We start from the raw sequence: 23,502 nt of genomic DNA, 5'->3' as shown, positions 1-23,502 counted from the left end.
GACGGACTACGCGACGATATACCACCCAGCCCACAATCACAGGCAGGCTCCGCCCCCGGAGCCACTTCCGCCGGAAGCAAGGCCGTCCGGAAAAGGAAGTCGACTGCGCAGACGCAATGAGCTCGCGAAGCTTTCTGGGTAAAGAATGGATGTCCACGATCTCTTTCGCCGTCTAGGCGCGGGAGCCAAATTCGACGTGAAACGCTTCTCAGCAGACGCAGCTCGATTCCAGGTACTGTGCGTAGGGGACCGAGGCCGGAGTGACTGAGAAGAAGCAGGAGTGTGAGAATAAACCCGCTGCGGAGGGAGCCGACGCACCCGGAGACCCCATGTTCTGGCCCTGCCCCTCCGTGGGGCATTTTTCCTCTTTTGGGAATTCAGCTTACTCGCAGGCCTAGCCAGTTCTCGCTTCCGAATGAATATTTTTAGAGCCTTTGGTAGACTTGGTTGATCCTGATGCAGAAACTCTTTCCCTACTTCTTATTCAAAACAAAATCGGAATTCCTTTTAAAAGGAACTTTTCCCAAAACGGGTGGAAAGGAATTTCAAAAACAATTTTTTTTCCATTATAGTCGACCAGGTTTGGCTTGATATGCATATAGCTGTATCGGACGTGGTTCTTTTAATTGCTCCAACCCGCGGCACCTTAAGTGACCAATGAGAAGAGTAAGTTAGGAGTAAGAGAACTTACATAGGGAAAGTAGTGACAATTGAGAAAAATCATTTGAGATCCGGTGTGGAAAAGCTTTTGAATGTCAACCTCCCTATAAGGGAATAGAGACACCACCCCAGACTTCCACCCCACCCCCGCCCCGTGCAACATGTGTGTTTCTTTTGATTGCAGTTTACTGTAGTTCTTCAGCCACATCTTCTGGGTCCGAATGCTGGATCTATATTTGTTCTTGAGTAATATGTATTGGGTTCAAATGCCATTTAATAGTTTCTAGACCTTGGTCAAGTTACTTCGTAATGCCTTGCTTTTTGCATCTGTAATACTGCTCTTTTTTGCTATACATAGAGTTATTGTGAGAATGAAGTAATTTAATATATATAAAATGCTTAGAAATCTGCTTGACATAGAGTAAATATATGTAAGAGTTCATGTTATTATGATTATTGTTACTATTATAAAGTCAAAAAAAGGAGTCTTTTTAGATTCCTTTTGCCCAAACATACTCATTAGCTCCACAAATATTTGGTGAAAGAATAAAAAAGTTGGGAAGTCATTTGTTTTATGTTCTTATTGCAAATCCTTCTTGGATGAAAGCAATACTATTCTGTCAGGTTTCATTTAAATTTTTGGGGGTTTTAGGTTGGGAAAAGGAAATATGACTTTGATTCTTCAGAAGCGATGCAGGGACTGGACTTCTTTGGAAACAAGAAGTCTGTCTTAGGTGATTGTGAAGTATCACAAACACACCAGGAACTCCAAAATGAAGAGAAAAAAGAAGAGGGCCTAACTGAAAAGAAGAGGGAGCCAAACAAGAAAAAGAGGAGGAAGCAGATTTCAGGTTAGTGTTGGATTTCAGTGTTTTTTTCTATTGAATTTTTTTCAGATATAATATAGTACATACTAGCTGGGTGGGGTGACTCACATCTGTAATCCAGATACTCAGGAGGCTGAGGCAGGAGGATTGAAAGTTGGGAACTAACCTTGGGAAGTTGGTGAGATCCTCTCAAAATAAAAATGCCTGGGGATATAGCTCAGTGGTAAAGTGCTAGCCTAGCATGCTTGAGGCCTTGGGATCAATCCTCAGTAACACACACACGCACAAACTAAAGATGTATGCTTATAAGTCAAACAATATATATCCATTCTTCAGTTGTTGACATTCAGGTTGTTTCCATGTAGTTGCTATGATAAAGATTGCTATAGTAAAAGTATTCATACATATATCCTTTTGCATATGTGCTTTTATTTCTGTAGAATAATATCCCCAAAGTGGAAGCACTTGGTGAAACGGTATTTACACTCCTTTCAACATACATTACAAAATGATTTCCCACACCTTTGTTAATGCTGAATATTATTGGATTAAAGTTTTTGCCAATCTAATGAATAAAACTTTTTTATTTATATTTTCTTGATTACTGGTGGGGTTCAGCATCTTTTCATATGCTTTACTGGACATTTACATTTCAAAATTTCTGACTTGGGAGGTCTTACTATTCACCTATTTTTTCATAGGATTTCCACCCTCTGTCTCATACTGTAGGAGTACTTTTCTTTTTCTATTACATCTATTGTTTTCTGGCCCTGTACTGTTTTTTTTTTGAAGTAGATACTTTAAGTTGTATAACTTAAGTAAATTTTCTTCTCGCTTTATCTCCAGTCCTGTATTTCTCTGGGGATAACCACTGCTAATCAATTTCTTTTGTGTATTTTTAGAGATATTTTATTCATATATATTAATGTATTCCTTAAAAATATGAATCTTCTATTTACATGTTGATATAGTCTATAAACATGAATAGTCTATATATAAATTGTAATATGAACCTCCCTCCCTCCTATCCCCCTATTTTTTTGTTTTTTTTGTGTGGAGACAGTCTGTATGTTGTCCAGTCTGGTCTTGAACTCTCACTCTTCTTGCTTTAGCCTCACCAGTTACAGGTGCATGCCATGGTGACCAGCCTTTAAAAAAAAAAAAAGTATCTTGGAAATTGTTTGGAATCAATAGGAAATGTCCTCTTTGTTAATTTTTAACACAGCACAGTATCTCATTGTGCATTCCAGAATTGTCTTAAGAACTGATTTAAGGGACTGGAGTTGTAGCTTAGTGATAGAGCACACGCTTAGCATGTGTGAGGCCTTGGGTTCAGTCCCCAGTATCTCACCCAACAGAATCTAACAGATTCCTTTGTGATGGATATTTAGGTCACTTCTACATTTTTGTTGTTGCAGTGTTACCAGAAATGTTCTACTTTAAATTATAGAATTATTCATCAGAAACATTTTGTCAGTAGGAAGTATACCATTTTGTTTATAGTAACACAGTGTAGTATCCTATCATATATATATTGTAGGGTTGGCCCATAATTGATTTGGCAAGTTCCCTTGTGATAGATATTTATTGTATTCTCAGAAATTTACTGTTATCATATAAATGTCATTTTGTAGTCATTGCAGTGGCTGCAAGGAGGTTTGATAAAACCTTTCCCCACTATTAATAAGAAAAACATGCAAGAAACTTGGGAAAAAGGATTTAAGTGTTAGGTAGCCAGAAATACAAGTAGATACTAGAACCATTTAGCATCAAATATATATAGAACATTGATGTATGATAAAATATATAGACATATATCTATTTTTAAAATTTTGTTTTATTTATATAGCAGTACTGGGGGTTAAACCAGGGTACTTTACCACTGAACTATATCCCCAGTCCTCTTTTTAATATTTTTTTTAATTGTAGGTGGACACAATACCTTTATTTTATTTATTTATCTGTGGTGCTGAGGATTGAACCCAGTGCCCCACTTGTGTTAGGTGAGAACTGTATTGCTGAGCCACAACCCAGCCCCTTCAGTCCTCTATTCTTTATTTTGAGACATAGTCTCGTCAAGTTTCCCATGCTGGCCTCAAACTTGTGATCCTCCTCCCTCACCCTCCCAAGTTGTTGGAATTACAGGAGTCTACCACACAACCTGTGCATATATGTATTTTTAATTGGAAAATTCAAGATCTTATGAATTGGTAATGATTTGGGTATGTAAATGCCAACTGTTAAAGAATATACTTTTTAAAAAAAATTTTTTAGTCGTAGTTGGACACAATACCTTTATGTTATTCATTTATTTTTTTATGTGGTGCTGAGGATCAAACCCAGTGCCTCACACATGCTAGGTGAGCGCTCTACCATTGAGCCACAACCCCAACCCCAGGAGTATACTTTTAAAAAATTATTTATCATGAGAGACACCAGCAATATATGAGAATTTTCTCTTTCTATGAATTTTCTCTTCATGTATTTTGGCCTTTTTTGTGCCAGGTTATTCATTCATTTATCAATTTATTAAAACTAATATGTTAATGTGTTTCCAGTTTTTCATGTGCCCTTTATTATTATTACTTTTTCCTCCATTTTATGGGTTAAAGTTATCTTCTCTTTTATGTCTTGGGCAGGGGTAGGGGAAGTTCTGACATTTAAGTTTATTATTTTTTTAATTCTCTCTTGCTTTCTTGTTTGTAGTTTCATTTTGTTGTATTGAAATCTTTGATCCTGTGATAAAGTACTTGATAATCTATATTTTCCCTATTGTATTTTAATACATCTTTTGTTATATTCAACTTTAATTAATATTCAGGTCTATTCTAGGCTTTGTTCCTCTTCCATTGGTATTTCTGTGTTTGTACACCAATATCGGCTTGATTTTATCACTGTGACCTTATAATATATTTGAAAAAGAAAATAAAAATCCAGTAGAGCAGCAAGGCATATCATGTTTTTGACTGGGAAACTATTTTCTCCCTGAAGTGATCTATAGAATTAGTATAGTCTCAATTAAAATTGCAGCACTTTTTTGTAGAAATTATCAAAAGACTTCATATAACCAATGTAGTTTTTAAAAAGATAAAGTTGGAAGACTTAACCCTATCTCATTTCAGGACTTAATATAAAATTAACTAACTACAAATCAAGGTAGTTGATATTACCAAAGAAATAAATAGATCAAACAGAGTAGAGAGTATATATATATAATCAGTTAGATTTCAACAAAGATGCTAAGGCAATTCAGTTGGGAAAGGAAAGTCTTTTTGACAAATTTTGTAGGATTGGTATGGAGAAAAGTCGATGTCATCCCTTATTTCAGACTATATGCAAAATTTAACTTGAAATAACTCAGATTGAAATGCAAAATCTATAGAAGATAGATTCTAGAAGAAAATAGGAAAACTATCTTTGTTACCTTGAGGTATGTGGAGGTTTCTTAGAACACCCAAAGCACAAACCATAAAGCAAAAATCAATACATTGGACATTAAACATTTTTGCTCATCAGTAGAGGGCATTAAGAAAATGAAAAGTCAAGCCATAGGGAGTAAAATATTTGCAACATGTATATCAAACAAAAAACTTGTATTCACTAATCAAAGATTATATCCCCGTGGCAATAAGTATATAAAAGATGAATATCCAAAATCATTAGTTATCAGGCAAATTTAAATGAAATGCAATACTAATGCATACCCATTAGAATGGCTGAAATAAGAGACAGACTATACCAAATGTAGGCAAGAATGTACAGAAATAAACTCTCACACTGTTGCTAATAATACAATTACTTTGTAAAACAGGGATTTTTTTTTTTTAAGTTAAATGTGTACCTATCATATGACCCAGCTATTCCATTCATAGATATTTACCCAAGAGAAAGGAAAAAAGTGTCCTCAGGAAGATTTGTATACAAATGTTCATAGCAGCTTCATTTGTAATAGTCCCAAACTGGAAATGATCTATATGTCCTTCAGCAGAGGAAGAATAAACAAATTGTATGTCCAGTAATGGAATACTACCTAGTAATTACATGTTAAGTTAGTGATACCTTCTTTAACATAAATGAATCTCAAAATAACCATCCCAAATAAAATAAGCTAGACTAAAATTAGTACATATTACATGATTCCAACTATATAAAATTCTAAAAATGGCAAACTAATCTGTAGTGACAGGAATTAAATTGGAAGTTGTCTAGGGATGGAGCAGTGGATTACAGGAGGCCATGAGGAAATTTTTGGACTGATGAAAGTAACCATGAATGTGTTGAGTGCTTAATTAATTTATATCAAAACCCATCAAATTATATGCTTATATGTGTATGGTGCTGGGGATTGAATCCAGGGCCTCATACATGCTAGGCAAGCACTCTGTCACTGAGCTACATTCCCAGTCCCAAAATACACTTTAAAATATATGCAGTTTATTATATGTCACTTAAGTTCAGTGGAGTGGAAAAACAAATATTCCAGTGGAGGGCTGGGGCTGTGTTTCAGTGGTAGAGCACTCGCCTAGCATGCATGAGGCACTGGGTTCCACCCTCAGCACTGCATAAGAATAAATAAATAAAGGAGCTGTTGTATTCATCTACAACTAAAAAATATTTTTTAAATAAAATTCCAGTGGGACATGTTGCTCATTATTCCTAAAGTTTTTGAGGTTTCTCTTACGTTACTATTACGTTATTTGTTCCCCCATGTTAATGATAGTCATCTAGTCCAGTCACCAAAACAATCCTATCTACTTTTTAATTAAACCTGTGTTATTTATAGATACATGGAGAATTGCTCTCTTTACAATATTGAGTAGTCCTAAGTATTTTGTTGTGTTCATTGTTATTGTAAGTGAAATCTTTCTTTTATCCTCTTTCTAGCTGGTTGTTGGATATAAAGAATCTGGTTGCCTTACTGATCATGTAGTTTTTTTCAGTGAATTCTCTCTTTTCAAGTATGCAGTCATCTCACTTACATATTATGCAGCTGAAGCAACCAACAAAGAAAAGAGAGTGAGCTTCAGAGCTCTGATTATCAACACAACTTGCCTATTACTTTCTCTTATCTAGTTGCACAGCTGTTATTTTTTCTTGTTCAGGTGAAAGTATGACCTGTTTGCTACCTCTAAGACGGTTGTACTTAAAATCTTTTAATTTTAAAAATGTGTTTTAGAAATTATTTCTCAAGAAGAAGATAATAGTATACAGTGGGTATCATCTGTGGAAGCAAAGATTGAAGATAAAAAAGTTAAAGGAGAGAATAAACTAACTTCGGGAAAGTTGGAACATCTCAGAAAGGAAAAGGTTAGAAAAATGTCTTAGCCCTTAAAGTTTATGTTTTTCTGAGGCAGGAACTTTTTCACTAAAGTTGGGTTATTTCTTCTGGTAAAAGGAAATGTTAAAATCGAAGAATAATTATATTTTTTTAGGTTTAGGTTTTATTTTAATGATAAATTAAAGCAAATAGATATTTGTACTATTGTGGAAAAAATTAAAAGCTTAAAGTTGTAATTGAAGATTTTCTATTTAGATAGGTATAGATATGTGTGTTTAGCAATTCTTGATCTGCTCAAATTTTAAGATTACTAGTATTTTTAGAATTAAATTTCTCAAATTTCTTAACCCTGTTTGATAAACAAAATTTGGCTCTCTTTCTATATTGAGTTCACTGATTTAGAAAGATTTCCTCAGACAGGGATTAAGAGGTTAGATTTCTTGAGAAACTTGTTCTATAGGGACAGAATAAAGGAAGTGGGATATAGAAGAAACATCAAATATATCATTGTTGCGTCTGCTATACACTTGCCATGTTGCTGATGGAGATGTATGTATAGCTAGCTAACTATAGGGATCACTGCAGCCTGCTTCACTCTAGAAACTAGAATTTGGCTGTCTTTGAGACGGAGAATGAGGACACATACCAAATAAATACCTCTAAACTCCACTTTTGGCATTCAGTTTTAATAAATAGAGTTTTTTTAAGAGAGTTGTAAAAAGCATTTTATTGAAAAACATTGGCATTTGTATACTATAAAGAAAATAGATGGATTCAGTGCTTACCTTGTAGAAGTTATGTAAGAGTATAAGTATGACTATGGCAGTAACACATTAATAAGAAGAAAGCATAGGTACTTTTATTAGGAAGGTCTTCTGTCTATGAAATATACCTACCATCTATGTTGCTTTGAGACTTGGATTTAATCAGAAAGTTTCATGTGCCGCCGAAGCTTATCCCAGAAACATTTACTGTTGTTTTACAATATCTGAGAATGTATTTATTTGACAATATCAATGGTGGCCCCTTTGCTTTACTTTTCAGATAAACTTCTTCCGGAATAAACACAAGATTCATATCCAAGGAACCGATCTTCCTGACCCAATTACTACATTTCAGCAGCTGGAGCAGGAATATAAAATAAATTCTCGATTGCTTCAGAACATTCTAGATGCAGGCTTCCAAACACCTACACCAATTCAAATGCAAGCTATTCCAGTTATGCTGCATGTGAGTATGAAGGTCTAAGATGCCTGTAACGTTCCTTTGTCTGTGTGTTTGCTCATTCTCTTCCCTCTCCTTGAAATCCTTTCTGCCTTATCTGCCCTGTTAAAATCCTTCACTTGATTTTAAGGTCCATTTTAAATGCCTGTGCCTCCGTAAAACTTGTCCTGATCACTATAGTTAGATGTGATCTTTTTCCTTTATCAATACCATTTGCCTCTTCAGCCCAACCTCAATTCTCCATGGTTTTAGTGTGTTCGTTTTCTTCTGTATGTGTGTGTGTTTTGCTCAGTGTGTGTCACTGGGCTAAAAGACCAGAAGCTCAGATCTGCTTCCCTGATTAGTTAGTATTAGAGAAATTTAAAAGGAAGGGAGAAGGGAGAAACTGATTGTTAGTGGGATGGTAGGAAGGGAAATTTTTAGGGTTCTTTTGTACCAGTATAGATAATTATCATGCTTCTTCACAGTTCACATTTGTTTGGCAGAAGGTATCATCATCTGATGGGGGATTTTGAGCTTAAAACATCAAAGGGCTGGGTGATCTGCCTTCTTCTATGCACATCCATTCTTGAAAAGCTGGTTTCATACCATCCTTGAGTGGATTTTGGAAGCTTTTCCTGAAAAACAACTTAAGCAGGTTTCAGAGGTTCAGTCCATGGTTAGCTGACTCCAATGCTCTGGGCGCAAGGTGGGGTGGAACATCGTGGCTGAAGGGGCATGGCTGAGGAAAGCTACTTAGCTCATGGCAGCCAGGAAGTAGAGAGAGTGCTTGTTCTTTTTCTTGAAACATTTGAATCTTCTGAGGATAGGGAGTATGTTTATCTTTACATTGTTAATTGGGTTTTTAATGTCCAGAAGCTATTTCAGAAACAAATGCCTTCTAAAATTCTTGTACATAACCCAACTTAGTTTCTTTTTCCATACTTTTGATTACTTAAATACATGTATAATAAAATGCATAGATTTTAAGTGCACAGTTTAGTGAATTTCAACAATGCATTGTTACTTATAAGTTCCTCTGTCAGGTCATTGCCACTTTTGATTTCTAACCTAATTATTTAATAGAATTCTCCTTAAGGATTGAGCAGTACAGATGTGAGGATAGTAAGTTGATTCTGTGATTTTGCTTTTATGAAAAAGTCCAGTGGGGAAGAAAAATTGGAAATAGTGGATGTAATTCTCTTTGGATTTTAGTTGTTCGCATTGTCCACTCACTCAAATGGACTTAAACACCAATGCTCAGAGACTATTGGGGTGGTGATAACAAGAATGGAGAGTGATAGAAAAGCAAATATGGAAAAAGATAGGAAAGTGAATAGGACTTGAACAACTGGATCATTTAATTTAATTTTGTTGTTTTTATGACTGATAGAATAATTTGATCAGGCTCTGGAATTTTTATGTACTTTTCCTTGTACTTATTTTACATTTTCAGGGTCGGGAACTTCTGGCTTCTGCTCCAACAGGATCTGGGAAGACTTTAGCTTTTAGCATTCCCATTTTAATGCAGCTGAAACAACCTGCAAATAAAGGCTTCAGAGCCCTAATTATATCCCCAACACGAGAACTTGCCAGCCAGGTATGATTTACAGCTTTTGAGTGAATGCATTTGTGTTTGCTTCATTGGTTTTAGCAAGGTTAATTAAAAGGATCTCAAAAGAATAAGGCCCATTAAAAAAAATAATAAGACCCATGTCTTTTGTCATAGTCAAATATTCTGTATAGAGTGTTCTGTATATTACTGCATATGGACCAGTCTTTTAAGACTTCTTATAATTTTCTAAAACATGATGATTTTATCATTTATACTTTGAAAAAGTAAATGTTTTAAGATGCTTGAAATTGAAAAGCTCCTGTGATATATTTCTAAAATTTTATTTTTCTACTTAGAAAAAATGAAACCTTATCTTAGTTTTTGAGAAAGTAAAACTATGAGCTGTTCCACCCTATCAATTTGCTTAATATAAGACACATACAAAGTATGAAATAGTCTTATAATACTCTGTATTCTAAAAAGAACAATATGTTAACAGATTGAAGGAATATTAGTTTTATCTCTTGAAACTAGTTTATTAGGTCTTGGAAAAAAACCACTGAATCCTCTTTGGTCTTGAAATTCTAAAATGCTGATATGCTAGGTTAATCAGCACATTATAGGTTTAATTTGAGGTATTCATGAGTTGATAAATTTATTAATAATGTAAAGCATATCCACCCTGTCCAAGTAGCACCTCATCTCTTTATCATTTTATGTTTTAGATTCATCGAGAGTTAATTAAAATCTCTGAGGGAACAGGATTTAGGATACACATGATCCACAAAGCAGCAGTAGCAGCCAAGAAATTTGGACCTAAATCATCTAAGAAGTTTGGTAAGAAATTCATGCTTGGGATATAGAGCAAGCAGGGATTTGGAAGTTGTAAATATCCTAATTACCACATAAGAGTTGTTAAAAGCCATGTATGTAATTAGTGTTATTTTTAAAGAAACTAAAGAGATGTCCTCCCTATTCCACTCAATGGCAATATAAATATATACCAATGGTGAGATGATTTTTCCTATCTCTGTTCACCTTGGGGACATTTGTGAATATCTGTAGACATTTTTAATTGTTGCAACTGGAAGGGAATCCAATAGCTAATAGTGGGTAGAGGCCAGGGATATTGTTAAATATTATATAATACCCAGTAGACCTCTACAAAAGAGTTATCTGAGGGCTGGGGATGTGACTCAAGCGGTAGCGCGCTGGCCTGGCATGCGCGCAGTGCTGGGTTCGATCCTCAGCACCACATACAAATAAAGATCTTGTGTCCGCCAAAAACTAAAGAAAAAGAAATATTAAAAAATTCAAAAAAAAAAAAAAAGTTATCAGACCTAAAATGTTAACAGTGCTGAGGCTGAGAAACCCTGCTTTATAGTACTGATTTTTAATCTGCCATGAAAATACTCTTGCAGGTAAGAATGGATTACCTCCTTGTCCTTACAGCAGCCAGATAATCAGATTTTGTCTTTCACCTTTAAGTTTTGAGTAAAATTTCATTTAAAGAAAGAATTTTACAGGGCTGGGGTTGTAGCTTAGCAGTAGAGTGCGCTCCTCGCATGCGCGAAACCCTGGGTTCGATCCTCAGCACCACATAAAAATAAATGAATAAAATAAAGATATTGTGTGCAACTTCAACTAAAAAATAAATATTAAAAAAAAAAGGATTTTTCTGTGTGGGGGGAGGGATTTTGAAAATCAAATTGTTGATTGTATATTATTCTTGCCTCTTAGAAGTTGAGAAGACTGTCCAAATAAATAAAAGAGATACAGTAGTTTATGCTATCATGGAAAAAAAATGTTTATTGGCTTTCTAATAAGGAAGAACTTTTATGTCAGTAACTTTTCTGTCCCCTTCCAATGAAACGTTATTGACTTGAGATTCAGAGGGCTTAATTTCTTTAAAGAGGGATATACCTAGCCAGTGTTGGTGTGGGCCTGTGATCCCAATGATTCAAGAAGCTAAGGCCAGAAGCTCCTGAGTCCTAGGCTAGCCTCAACAACTTAGCAAGACCCTGACTCAAAATGAAAAGCACCCCTGGGTTCAGGCCCCAGTACTATACTCCATCCCCTGCCCACCCCCCACACACAAAAGTGATGTGACTTATTTTTTGCAATTTTTACCATTTGTTTCCTGTAGATATTCTTGTGACTACTCCAAATCGACTTATCTATTTATTGAAGCAAGATCCACCAGGAATAGACCTAACAAGGTACAGATAATATTTTAATGTCCTTCATGTGTGTTTTTCATTAGTTGGTTATATTTTATTCTCAATTACTTGTATTACTTCCCTTTGGAGCTTATCTGCTAACTTAAATCATTGTTGATGTAGAGAATAATAGTTTTCATTAAACTCAGAGAAAATAACTATCTAGTCTGGAAGAACATTTTGATAAGCATTTTGATTGCCCTAGACCTTTGCTTATCTTTCAGCAAAATGATGACGTTCGTGAGATTTATGTAAAACTCTGTTGTAATGGAACCTCATTTTTGAACCTAATAGGTTTGTTGAGTTAGGTTTATTTTACATTTTTACATTTTTCATGCTTATTTTTCTTATATATCTTTTTCTGGTATGATACCTTTTTCTAACATAAAAAAGTGGATCTGAAAAGCAGAATCATGGTTTGACTTCCTCATGTGTCCCCACAGTTTAATGAAGTATCTTGGATCTTATAGTTTAATGTTTACAAATTGTTCTGTTATTTCTTAGTGTTGAGTGGCTGGTAGTAGATGAATCAGACAAACTGTTTGAAGATGGCAAAACTGGGTTTAGAGACCAACTGGCTTTCATTTTCCTGGCCTGCACATCCCACAAGGTCAGAAGAGCTATGTTCAGTGCAACCTTTGCATATGATGTTGAACAGTGGTGCAGACTCAACTTGGACAATATTATTACTATATCCATTGGAGCAAGGTAACTAATTGTTGTTGCACATTATCCCACTGATTTATTTTCAAATACACGTGATTCTTAGACTCAAGGAGATTGAGTTTTACTTAAAGAAATTTTTGTTGTTGTTGTTAAATCATAATTGATTGATTTATAATTCCTTTTTAAAAATAATTTGGTAGAGTCTGGCATTGTAGCTCAGTGGTAGAGCCTATCATGTGTGAAGCCCTGGCTTTAATCCATAGCACCAAAAAAGAAAAAAGGAAGGAAGAAGGGAGGCAGAAGTTAATTTAGGAGAGCATTTTATATTAAATAAATATATCGTGGTAAAAAGCAGTATAGGGAAATTATACTGTGATCAAACAGAATATTATACAACAATGAAACAATAAGTATAAAGACTGTAGCTATATTTAAAAATTTCTTGTGACATCATATTAAATGGAAGAGAAAACTGGATGTAGTGGTATGCACCTGTAGTTCTAACTACTTGGGAGGTTGAGTTAGGAAGATCACTTGAGCTTAGGAGTTCAAGGTCAACCTGGGCAACATAGTGAGACTCCATCCCCCCGACCCCGCCAAAAAAAGAAGCAAAATGGGACAATAAAGAATACACTGTCTGCTTTAAACTTAAAATTCATAAAAAGAAAGCAGAGCCAATTTACCATAAGTATAATTTAAAGGCAGTCAACAGAATGGGAAAAAATGAAGCTTTAATACCTCTCCCTCTAATCGTCATTATATATTTAACCTACCTCTAATCATTAAGAAGAAAGTTTAGCCATACAGAATAACAACCTTGAAAATGTTCTCATTATTTTACCCAGTAATTTTATTTTTAGAATTTTTAACAAATAATCACAGAAAAATTGTGACTAGAATACAATAAAACATAAAAATTCATTCTAAAATGGTAGAATTGTAGGTAATTTATTTATTTTTTTATAATATATATTGTTATTTTATGGTTGTTGTATGTTTTGTTTTGTTTTGAGATGGAGATATGCCATGTTGCCCAGGCTGCCTCAAACTCGTGATCCTCCAACCTCAACCTCTAGGGTAGCTGGGATTATAGACATGTTCCACTGTGCCTGGCTTATATAACTTGAATATTTCCTAAAAATTTCCTCAAAAGTTAACATTTTTATAAGTAGAACAAAACATTTTAAAATAACAATTCTACTTTCAAATTAATGTATAAATATTTACTTATGTTGACGGTAGAAAAGTTGATTTTATGGAGTTCTGTGTAAAACTGTTGATTATTATTTTAGAGTTCAGTTGTGAAAGCAAAAAGTGGCTCTCATGAACTACTAGATATATTTTCTCCTCAGGAATTCTGCAGTAGAGACAGTAGAACAAGAACTTCTCTTTGTTGGGTCTGAGACTGGAAAACTTTTGGCCATGAGAGAACTTGTTAAAAAGGTATGTGGGTTTTGGTAAGGTTTACCAAGTCTTACCTGGTGGGAGGTTCCGCAATACCTCATCATCATACTGCCTCTTACTTAGTGGTCCAGTGGTGGTGAGTCTGTCTCTCCTGCCTCAGAGTTGGCTAGGAGAAGACCCACCTGATGCTATTAAAAGCGTATTTTTCCCCTATGTATATATGTCCCATTCATCCCCACATCCTTTTGCTGGTTCGTTACATAAGAACTGGGGCATTATAGAATGAGTTAGAGACTGAGTGGGGGTTTCTTTTGTTGTACCTTGGTAAGTGCCAAGTAGAAGCCATAATTTTAAAAATTAAGTACTGTGGGTCATATATACTAAGCAAAAAGAAATATAAATTCTGCACCCTGAAATTTTGTCTTAATTAAGGGATAAAGTTAAGTATACTTATATAATATAGTTTGTGATAAAATGCCATAAAAGGCAAAAGCATCCAAAGAGTCATAATGGACTATTGGGGTAAGCTCATTTGGTTGGAGAAAGTCTTATACAAGGTATCCTGCTAATCAGAGCCCTGAAAGAGGGTCTATAGGACAAATGGTGGAGGGGGAAAGTGTTCCCAGCTCAGAGAGCAGCCTGAATAAAACTTGAAGAGGTGGCAGTGCATACTATATGTTTGGAGACTAATGAAGAGGTAACACGTCTAAGGCAGGGTGTATGGTGGGAATTTAAGGATTAGGTTGGACAGTGAAGTTAGGGTCAGGTTGAGAGAGACCCCTGGACATTTCTGAAGAATGTGGCCACATAATTTTTAAGGAAAATTAGTCAAACAAGAGTATGTAAGACGGGGTGTAAAGAAAAAGGCTGAAAGTGAGGAAAATAATTACTAGGCCGTTAAATTAGACTGAGCAGAGATAAGGAGAAAATAAACAAGTGTGGCAGCTGATAAGGTGTTTGTAAGTAATTGTCAATGATATAAGTGGTATGCTTTAGAGGTTAAGAGCATGAACTCTGGAGCCAGACTACCTGGATTAAGATTATAGCTCCAACATTGTACTTTGATGCAATTTAACTCCCCTCTGTTCCAGTTTCTTCATCTGTAAGGTGGGATAATAATATCTACCTCATAGAACTATTAATAGTATTTGAGTTAATATAAACATAGTACTTAAAATGGTGCTTGGCACATAATAAATTCTATATGTGTTCATTTTATCAACATTCTTAAAGGTATCACTTGCCGCAAGAAAATTTTAAGGTTTTCAAAGATAATCATATAGACATAATACAGCAGAGATTCTTGTTTTTTGGGTTTTTTGTTTGTTTGTTTGTTTGTTTTAGCAATGTATGAACTTTGGGAAGTCTGTGAATTGTATGTCAGATTGTGTGAATAAGTGGTTGCCAGTTAGAAAGCCTCATCACTTTCATTAGATGCCAAAAGGAGTGTGTAAACCAAAATAAAAAGGCTAAGAAGTACTAATATGGGCATTTGAAGATACAGAAACTTGGTTTGAAAGAGGCAGGGTTCAATGGTTCAATGATATAAATATAAAAGTAATCTGCTTAGAGGTTGATACTGAGATTTTATTTTATATAATAAGATAGAAATTATATTAGAACTTAAAACCAAAGACTAAGATAACAATTAAAGAAACAAGTTTTTACATTACAAGCAGAATCGAAATTCTGAGGCATATAAACCAAGAAATGATTGTTTCAGAATGGACATCCAGTATTGTGACTAAAAAGTAATTGATAAGTTTATTTAAATTAGCATGATGAATAATATAGTTCAAATTAAGTGGAGAATAGATGGTGAGGAAGATGAAGGCAGATTTAGACCACTGGCCTGAGGCATTTGGCAGTGAAAGTACAATAAATTGAATTTGGTTCTTTTGTGAACTAAAATCATATTATGATATATGTCTGGTTGTATTATTGCTTATGAGTTATGTATACTAACTTTTGCTTTTCTTTTAAAAGGGTTTCAGTCCACCTGTTCTTGTTTTTGTTCAGTCCATTGAAAGGGCTAAAGAACTTTTTCATGAGCTCATATATGAGGGTATTAATGTGGATGTTATTCATGCAGAAAGAACACAACAACAGGTAAATGTGTACTTTCAAAACCTTAAAGAAATACTGGCATTAAATATATGAAGTGCCCATTTTTCATTTCTAGCTTGGTACTACAGCATTTAATATTTATTTTCTTAAACAGAGAGATAATACAGTCCACAGTTTTAGAGCAGGAAAAATCTGGGTTCTTATTTGTACAGCCTTGCTTGCAAGAGGGATTGATTTTAAAGGTGTGAATTTGGTGATCAATTATGACTTTCCGACCAGCTCAGTAGAATATATCCACAGGATAGGTAAGTTCTCTTTATTTTTTCTTCCTCTGTGCTTCATCTATTCTTTAGAAATACTCACTTTTTAATGCTATGAAACCCATCACTCTTTATGTGAACCTCGAGAGTCCCCTTTGAAACTTCCAAAAAAATTTTTTATGGTCTGATTTCTCTTAGGTCGAACTGGAAGAGCAGGGCATAAGGGGAAAGCCATTACATTTTTCACTGAAGATGATAAACCATTATTAAGAAGGTAAATTAGGAAAAGTACCTTAGTATCCAATTGGCAAAATTGTCTCATTATTTTTGTATGTATTTTTTTTAACAGATAACTACAAAATAGCTATGTCCCAAATTCTGCTAATGGTGTTAAGCAGCTAAATTTTAGCCATGGAAAAAGGAAAAATGAATAGTCTTATCTTTCCTTCTATTATTAGAACTTGGAAGTAGTATTGCTTTGAGCGCCTTTCACATATGCTTGTGTAGGGGGTGTATTCCAACAGCTTTGGATCCACCTGAGTTCTCCTTAGCAACCCCAACATAGTGTAACTATGCACCTCAGTTTTCTATCTACGAAATAGGGATAACAATAGTATTTAGGGTTCTTGTGAGGAGTGAATAAGTTACTATATGTGAAAAGTTTAATGCAACTCCATAGTAAATACTACCACTTAATAAATTTAAGCATGATACTGGCTTCATTCAGTGTTTCCTCCATGATTTGGCCTAGTAGTTTTTTAGGGCTTGATTAATGTTAAAATGGTTGCTGTCTAAAGTTACTCATCAGTACATGATTTCAGTCCAGTAGATGGTTTTCTCAGTAATCCACATTGTTGTATATTAGAACACTTTACTGGAGTACTTTGTGTAGTTATAGTTCCTTTTATGTTGTACTTTGACAAGATACAGGTTTATGTTTATGGGGTTCCTTTTCAGTGTTGCCAATGTTATACAGCAGGCTGGATGTCCAGTACCAGAGTACATAAAAGGTTTCCAGAAACTACTAAGGTATAATCTTGAATTTATCTTCTCTGTTTGCATATACATTGTTACTTTTTGTTTTTTTGCCTTTTATTTCATAATATAAGTATATATCTTCAACAGTATATTGTTTAGTTTTAAGTGGTTTTGATCTTATACATAGATGCTCCTTTACTTACAGTGGGGTTTCATCCTGATAAACCCACTATAAATTGAAAAGATTGTAAGTCAAAAATGCATTTAATCTACTCCCCTACTGAACATCATAGCTTAGCTACTCTGTTGAGTATCAGTTGTTTACCTCATGATTGAGTGGTTTCCTAGGAGCTTTGGTTTTCTGCTGTCACCAGCATTGCAAGAGAATATTGTACTGCATAGTGCTAGTCAGGAATAGTTAAAATTCAAAATATAGATTCTACTGAATGTGTGTCATTTTAGCATTATCATAAAGCTTTACAAATTGCAAGTCAACCCATCTTTGTCAGGGATCTCCTGTAAATGGTGTCAAACTAGATATGTCCTTTTACTTTGTTTCTTGCTCAACATTCAGTTTTTTTATTGTGTGGGGTTTTTTAAAAATTAATTTTTAATTAATTAATTAGTGTATTTTGTGGTACCTGGGATCAAAACCAAGGCCTCATTAATGATTGGCAAGCACTCTTACCCCTAAGCTACACTTCCAGCCCTTATTTTATTATTATTTTTTGAGTATGGGGTAAACTACATAATAAAATTTTATCACCTTTTTTTTTTTTCCAGTTGTAAATGGACAAAATACCTTTACTTTATTTATTTTTTTATGTAGTGCTGAGAATCAAACTCAGTGCCTCATACATGCTAGGCAGGTTCTTTCTCTACCACTGAGCTACTACCCAGCCCCCAAATTTATCATCTTTAAAAATTTTTTATTGGAGCATTATAATTATACATATTAGTGGGATTCATTTTGCATACTCATACATATACATTAAAATTTACCATCTTAGCCATTTAGTGTACAGTTCACCGATGTTAAATACATTCATTATGTTATGTAGGCATTACCACCATCCATCTCCACAATTCTTTTCCTCTTAAAAAACTGGAATTCTATATTCATTACACAGTAACTCCCCATTTTCCCATCCTTAGGCTCCAGCATCTACCATTCTATTATGTGTCTCTGATTTTGTCTACTCTAAATAGAATCATACAGTATTTATCTTTTTGTGATAGGCTTATTTCATCTACCATAATTTTAATTTCCTCAAAGTTCCCCTATACAATATAATGAAAATTTCCTTCCTTTTTAAGGCTGAATAGTATTCCACTGTATGCATGTACCACATTTTATTTATCCATTTATCTGTTGATGCACACTTTGGTTGTTTCTACATTTTAGCTGCTGAGAACATGGGTGTACATATGTCTTCGAGACTATTTTCCTACAGTATTGATTTGTACCATCTTTTGACATTCTAATTCTAATAGTACTGCTACTTTCAGGGCATTTAAGATAAAAACATTGCTTCTAAATAATTGTAAATGCTGTTTTCTTTCCTTGCCAGTTTTCTCATCCTTGAAATTTTAATTATTCAGACTTTTAAAAAATTATTCAATGTGAGTGAAGTATACTTAGAGTTATTTTAGTTCATAAAATCATATAAAACAGTTAACTGACCAAAATCAGATTCTAATGCTTGTTGATAAAGGGTATAAAGTTGCCTATTTTAATCAGTCAGTGCCTTTTTAAAAAGTCGAGTTGAATATATCGTATCTTTGAGATACTCTGTAAATGCTAGTTTATTAAAGTGGATGTAGCCCACCTTAAACCTGTAAGTAGTTAAAAAATGAATTGTGTGATCAAGAATCAAAATGTGTTAGAGTCTGTAAACAAGTCTGGATGGCGCCTGGCAAAATGCCAGAGGGAGTGGTTTGTAAAGTAAGGCCAGACAGCCATTAAGTGTGGAGATTCCTTATTGGTTGACTGCTGTATCTAGTTTATGTTAATTAGATAAGCTGTGTGGAATATTGAATAACCGGGGGGTGACGAACAACTTGTGTAGATTGATACAGCAGGAGTGGGAACCATTTATTGTAGGACCGGAGCGATATTTATACATTCCACAAAAATGAATTTTAGCTCTTGTTTTTCTGTTTTTCTGAATGAAGTTGCACTTAATTTATTTCCTTTCCCACATTGTAACTTTCAGCAAACAAAAGAAAAAGATGATTAAGAAACCACTGGAAAGGGAAAGTATTAGTACAACTCCAAAATATTTTTTAGAGAAATCTAAAGACAAACGGTAAGTATATATGGTAAAAAAAAAAAAAAAAAAGCTGCTGTTTGACTCAATCATATAGTTAGGGTAGGCATTATTTTTCTGTAGGGTACAGTTTTAGAGGTAGAATTAATAGATCTATGGTCCATTATAAAATGTGATAAAAATAATATCTCAGGTTGCCTGTGATTTGGGAAGTAAGATGATTTGATATTGAATTTTTTTCTATATATGTACATTAATGACCTGGGTTTTTCCATATTTGAAAATACGGATTCAAGCCAGATGTGGTGGCACATAGGCATGTAATCCCAGAAACTTGGGATGCTGAGGCAGGAGTTCAAAGCCAGCTTCAGTAACTTAGTGAGGCCCTAAGCAAATTAGCAAGACCCTGTCTCAAAATAAGAATTAAATGTCTGGGCGTGTAGTTCCATGTGTAAGTGCCCCTGGGTTCAATCCCCAGTGCCAAAAAAAAAAAGAAAAAGAAAATATGGGGGGCTAAGATTGTTCTTTGTGTAGTTAGCTCAGTGGTGTGTGAGGCACTGGGTTCAATCCTCAGCATCACATAAAAATAAATTAAGATACTGTGTGTTCATTTACAACTAAATAATTTTTTTTCTTAATGGGTTCATTTCACTTCGAATTAGAATGATATTGCCCACCTTCTCCACACAGTCTGCATCACAATGTACAACTGAAGCCAATATTTAGGACCAGCTTTATTTTCTGGGTAGAATTTCAATATAATCCTAGGTTTTTGCTGAAGCATATTGTAAGCTCTAAAAAGTATTACATGGATATATTTTATAGGAACTTAGTCTAGTGTTCTTTTTTTTTCCCTTAAAGCATAGAATATGTATTGTACATGTTTTGGTAGGAGTAGGCCAAAATAATGAGCAGTCTTATTCTTTCTACTATTTAAGAAAAATGGCAGTCTTTAAGTTCCAGTAATAGGTTGATATATGCTCTAATAAAGTTGCTTGATTCTAATAATTTCTTTATTATGTATGGAGGAAAGTAGTCATATCAGAACTGGTACAAACCTTATTCTTTGTATGATCTCAAAGTTAGGATTACATATGCAATCTTTGAAGGCACTGAGCAGCAACTGACCAGTGTTTATGAAAACTGAAAAAATCAGCTAGAGCATAAGATAGTGGCTATATCAAATTTTAATAAGCTACATTAGCATTTTAAATAATTATACCTTAAATATTTTTATGTCTGTAGCATTTATACTCTAGGGGTTATTAAAATAGCTGCGCAAAGACTTTGATGATACTTGGTATAAATCTTGTCATATCACCTGCTTTGGTTTTCTTTCCACTTCCTTATTAAAGACCATATTTCTTTTCTATTCTTTTAAATTTTAGTTATTTTCAGTTTTAGATGGGCACGATACCTTTATTTATTTATTTATTTTTATGTGGTGCTGAGGATTGATCCCAGTGCCTCACACCTGCCAGGCAAGCTCTCTACCACTGTTTCTTAAAGTGGGTATAGGGCTGGAGATATAACCCCAGCCCTAAAGACCATATTTCTTTCTTTTTTTTTAAATTTTATTTATTTTTTATTAGCTACACATGACATTACAATGATCTGGCAATTCATACATTTGAAGACCATATTTCTTAATGCAGCATACAAACAAGACCCAATCTGATCTGGTTCTTGCTTACCTTTCCACTGTAGATGTTCTATTAATGATCTCTTCCATGCCTGTAGCTCTAGCACATAGCTCTGTTGATAATTCTTGTTTTGTTTTTTGTAGTACTGGAGATTGAACCCAGGGGCACTGTACCACTGAGCCACTGAGCTACATCCTCAGTCCTTATCTTGAGACAGGGTCTTGCTAAGTTTCTAAGGCTGACCTTGAACTTGGAATCCTCCTGCTTCCGCCCTCTAAGTAACCTGGAGTACAGGCATGCATTACCTCACAGGACTGGTAACTTTTTTAAGTTCATGCCTTTAGCCCAGCTTCCCCAGTGGGCTACAAACCTGAATCTTGCTACCTAGGCACTATAAACTCCACCTGGTGTATGCTCTTTATATGGTAACTGGGATTAGACCCAGGACTTTTCTGTTTTTTTGTTTTGTTTTGTTTTTGTGGTGCCAGGGATTGAACCCGGGGCATTGTGCATGCAAGGCAAGCACTCTGCCAACTGAGCTGTATCCTCAGCCCTCCATCTGGTGTAATAGAGGGAAAAACCGAATTTGGAGCCAGAAAACTAATTCTAATACCTACTTTCCTTTGTGACTTTGTTCAAGTCACTTCACCCAAATCTTTTTACTCCTATATATAGTGGAAATAATTATATAAATAATACAAATGCTGGCCAGGAGCAGTGGCATACCTGTGATCCGAATGCCTTAGGAAGGCAGAGGCAGGAGGATTGTGAGTTCAAAGTCAGCCTCAGCTACTTAGTAAGGCCCTAAGCAACTCAGTGAGATCCTGTCTCTAAATAAAATACAATAAAGGGCTAGGGATGTGGCTCAGTGGTTAAGTGCCCCTGGGTTCAATCCCTAGTACCAGTAATAAAAATAATACAAACTGTGTTGCTCAGTCTTGGAAGATTGGAAAAGTTAATATATACTATAGAACTTTGTATTACTATAATATAGTATGCAAACATTTTTTCAAAAATTTTTCCTTTTGCTGTGTTACCATTTAGTTAATGACATTCATCAGTTACTAGGCCATAGTATCAGATTAGTTCATATCTGACATTTATTACTAGTGTAAGATAATTGGAAAGTTACTGTACCACTCTGTCTCATTTTCTGTATCTATAAAATGAGGATAATAGAATCCTCTAAGTTGTTAGTAAGATTACCTGGGTTAATGCATGTAAAATACTTTGTAACAGTGTCTAGTATTTAATAAGCAGTGAATCAATGTGAACTTCTATTATTAAGTTAGTATTAGAATCTGTCTTTCTTATAAGTATGAAAGTGATCAAAGACTGTATTAGTGTAGTTTGTTGTGATGTTTCTGTCTCCTTTATGTGATAATGATTTTCTATAGGGCAGAGACCATGTTTAATGCATCTTTGTGTTCCTGTGCCTCTTATATTTTGATATTCAGCAAGTTTCAGTGTTTATTAAACCCTCAGAGTTATGAAAAGTCAATATATATAGAATTTCTGATTGAATTTCTCTTTCCTTTTCATAGGAAAAAGGTCACACCAGTCGGAACAGCAAAAAAGAAGGTAGCTCTTGAAGATAAAAGTTAAAAAGAGACTTTGTAAAAGACTAACCCAGAAATATAATTATATGATACCAGCATGAATGGTGTTTTCTTGGAATGCTTCAAGTTTTAATATCACCTCTACCAAACATTTGAAATCAACTACAACTACATGTGACTGAAAAATGATCATAAACTATCAATGCAGCATGCCAAATTTTAATTTGTAGGTTAAAATCACACAATGAATGTAACATTCATTGTTATTTTTGTGGTTTGAATCCAGAGAGATACTTCTTATAGAAGAACAAATGTTTATGCTAAAAAATAACATCCAAATGTGGTGAACTCTTATGGATTTTTCCCTTCAAGTTTGAAGGAAAGTGTGATGTATGCTATAAAGAGGCATCTGGAATTAAATTTTAAAATAAAGCCTTGAGATTGAATGCCCCTTCCACATGCTTTTTTTTTGGGGGGGGGGGAGGGAGGCAGCACAGATTATCTACCAAAAAGAAAACTATTGTTCTATTAATATTAATTTTTTTAAAAATGCTTTTAGTTGTAGATGGCACAATACTTTTATTTTATTTGCTTATATTTATATGGTGCTGAGGATCAAACCCAGTGCCTCACACATTGTAGACAAGTGCTCTACCACTGAGCTACAACCCCAGCCCCAATATTTCTCAGTTTCTTGATGATCTTTTGTGATGTGGGTCACACTAAAGAGATGCTTATTCTGTGGCTGGTTACTCAAGTTTCTTAGGATTTGAAGTTGTGCTCAGTTTAAGTACCCTTAGTATTCTTACACCTCATTAGTAAGGTAGCTTGTATTTAGCTGTTGTAATGTTGCAATGGCAAGATTATGATCAGCCTCTCCCTTTACTTCATTCTCCATCATTTAACCATGCTC

General features: G+C 34.6%; 1 protein-coding gene across 2 annotated transcripts; it reads left to right on the top strand.

Moving 5' to 3' along the window:
• Nucleotides 1–123: 123 nt before the first annotated feature.
• Ddx52 (DExD-box helicase 52) lies at nucleotides 124–23,017 on the top strand. Of its 2 annotated transcripts, none has more exons than XM_076869977.1 (15): nucleotides 124–232; nucleotides 1,313–1,511; nucleotides 6,664–6,794; nucleotides 7,810–7,995; nucleotides 9,425–9,568; nucleotides 10,249–10,360; nucleotides 11,670–11,742; nucleotides 12,247–12,450; nucleotides 13,761–13,851; nucleotides 15,799–15,921; nucleotides 16,034–16,184; nucleotides 16,338–16,413; nucleotides 17,097–17,168; nucleotides 19,334–19,426; nucleotides 22,575–23,017. In XM_076869977.1, the coding sequence occupies exons 1-15, from the start codon at nucleotides 146–148 to the stop codon at nucleotides 22,633–22,635; spliced, it is 1,803 nt and encodes a 600-aa protein (XP_076726092.1). In that variant the 5' UTR covers nucleotides 124–145; the 3' UTR covers nucleotides 22,636–23,017. The 2 variants fall into 2 exon arrangements, with proteins under 2 accessions (XP_076726092.1, XP_076726093.1); XM_076869978.1 differs by having other exon boundaries at nucleotides 131–232; nucleotides 1,347–1,511.
• The last annotated feature ends 485 nt before the right edge of the window (nucleotides 23,018–23,502 follow it).

This window comes from Callospermophilus lateralis, chromosome 11 (genome assembly GCF_048772815.1).
Source record: "Callospermophilus lateralis isolate mCalLat2 chromosome 11, mCalLat2.hap1, whole genome shotgun sequence".
NCBI lineage: Eukaryota > Metazoa > Chordata > Mammalia > Rodentia > Sciuridae > Callospermophilus > Callospermophilus lateralis.
The sequence above is the reverse complement of the archived record's forward strand: the minus strand, read 5'-3'. Positions and strand labels throughout refer to the sequence as shown.

Excerpts from the sequence above, each read along its gene's own strand:
- Ddx52 (XM_076869977.1), top strand. The coding sequence starts at position 146 with ATGGATGTCCACGATCTCTTTCGCCGTCTAGGCGCGGGAGCCAAATTC. Across the intron at positions 12,451-13,760 it reads ACTATATCCATTGGAGCAAG|GAATTCTGCAGTAGAGACAG; the intron begins GTAACTAATTGT and ends TTTTCTCCTCAG. Across the intron at positions 16,185-16,337 it reads AGAATATATCCACAGGATAG|GTCGAACTGGAAGAGCAGGG; the intron begins GTAAGTTCTCTT and ends GATTTCTCTTAG.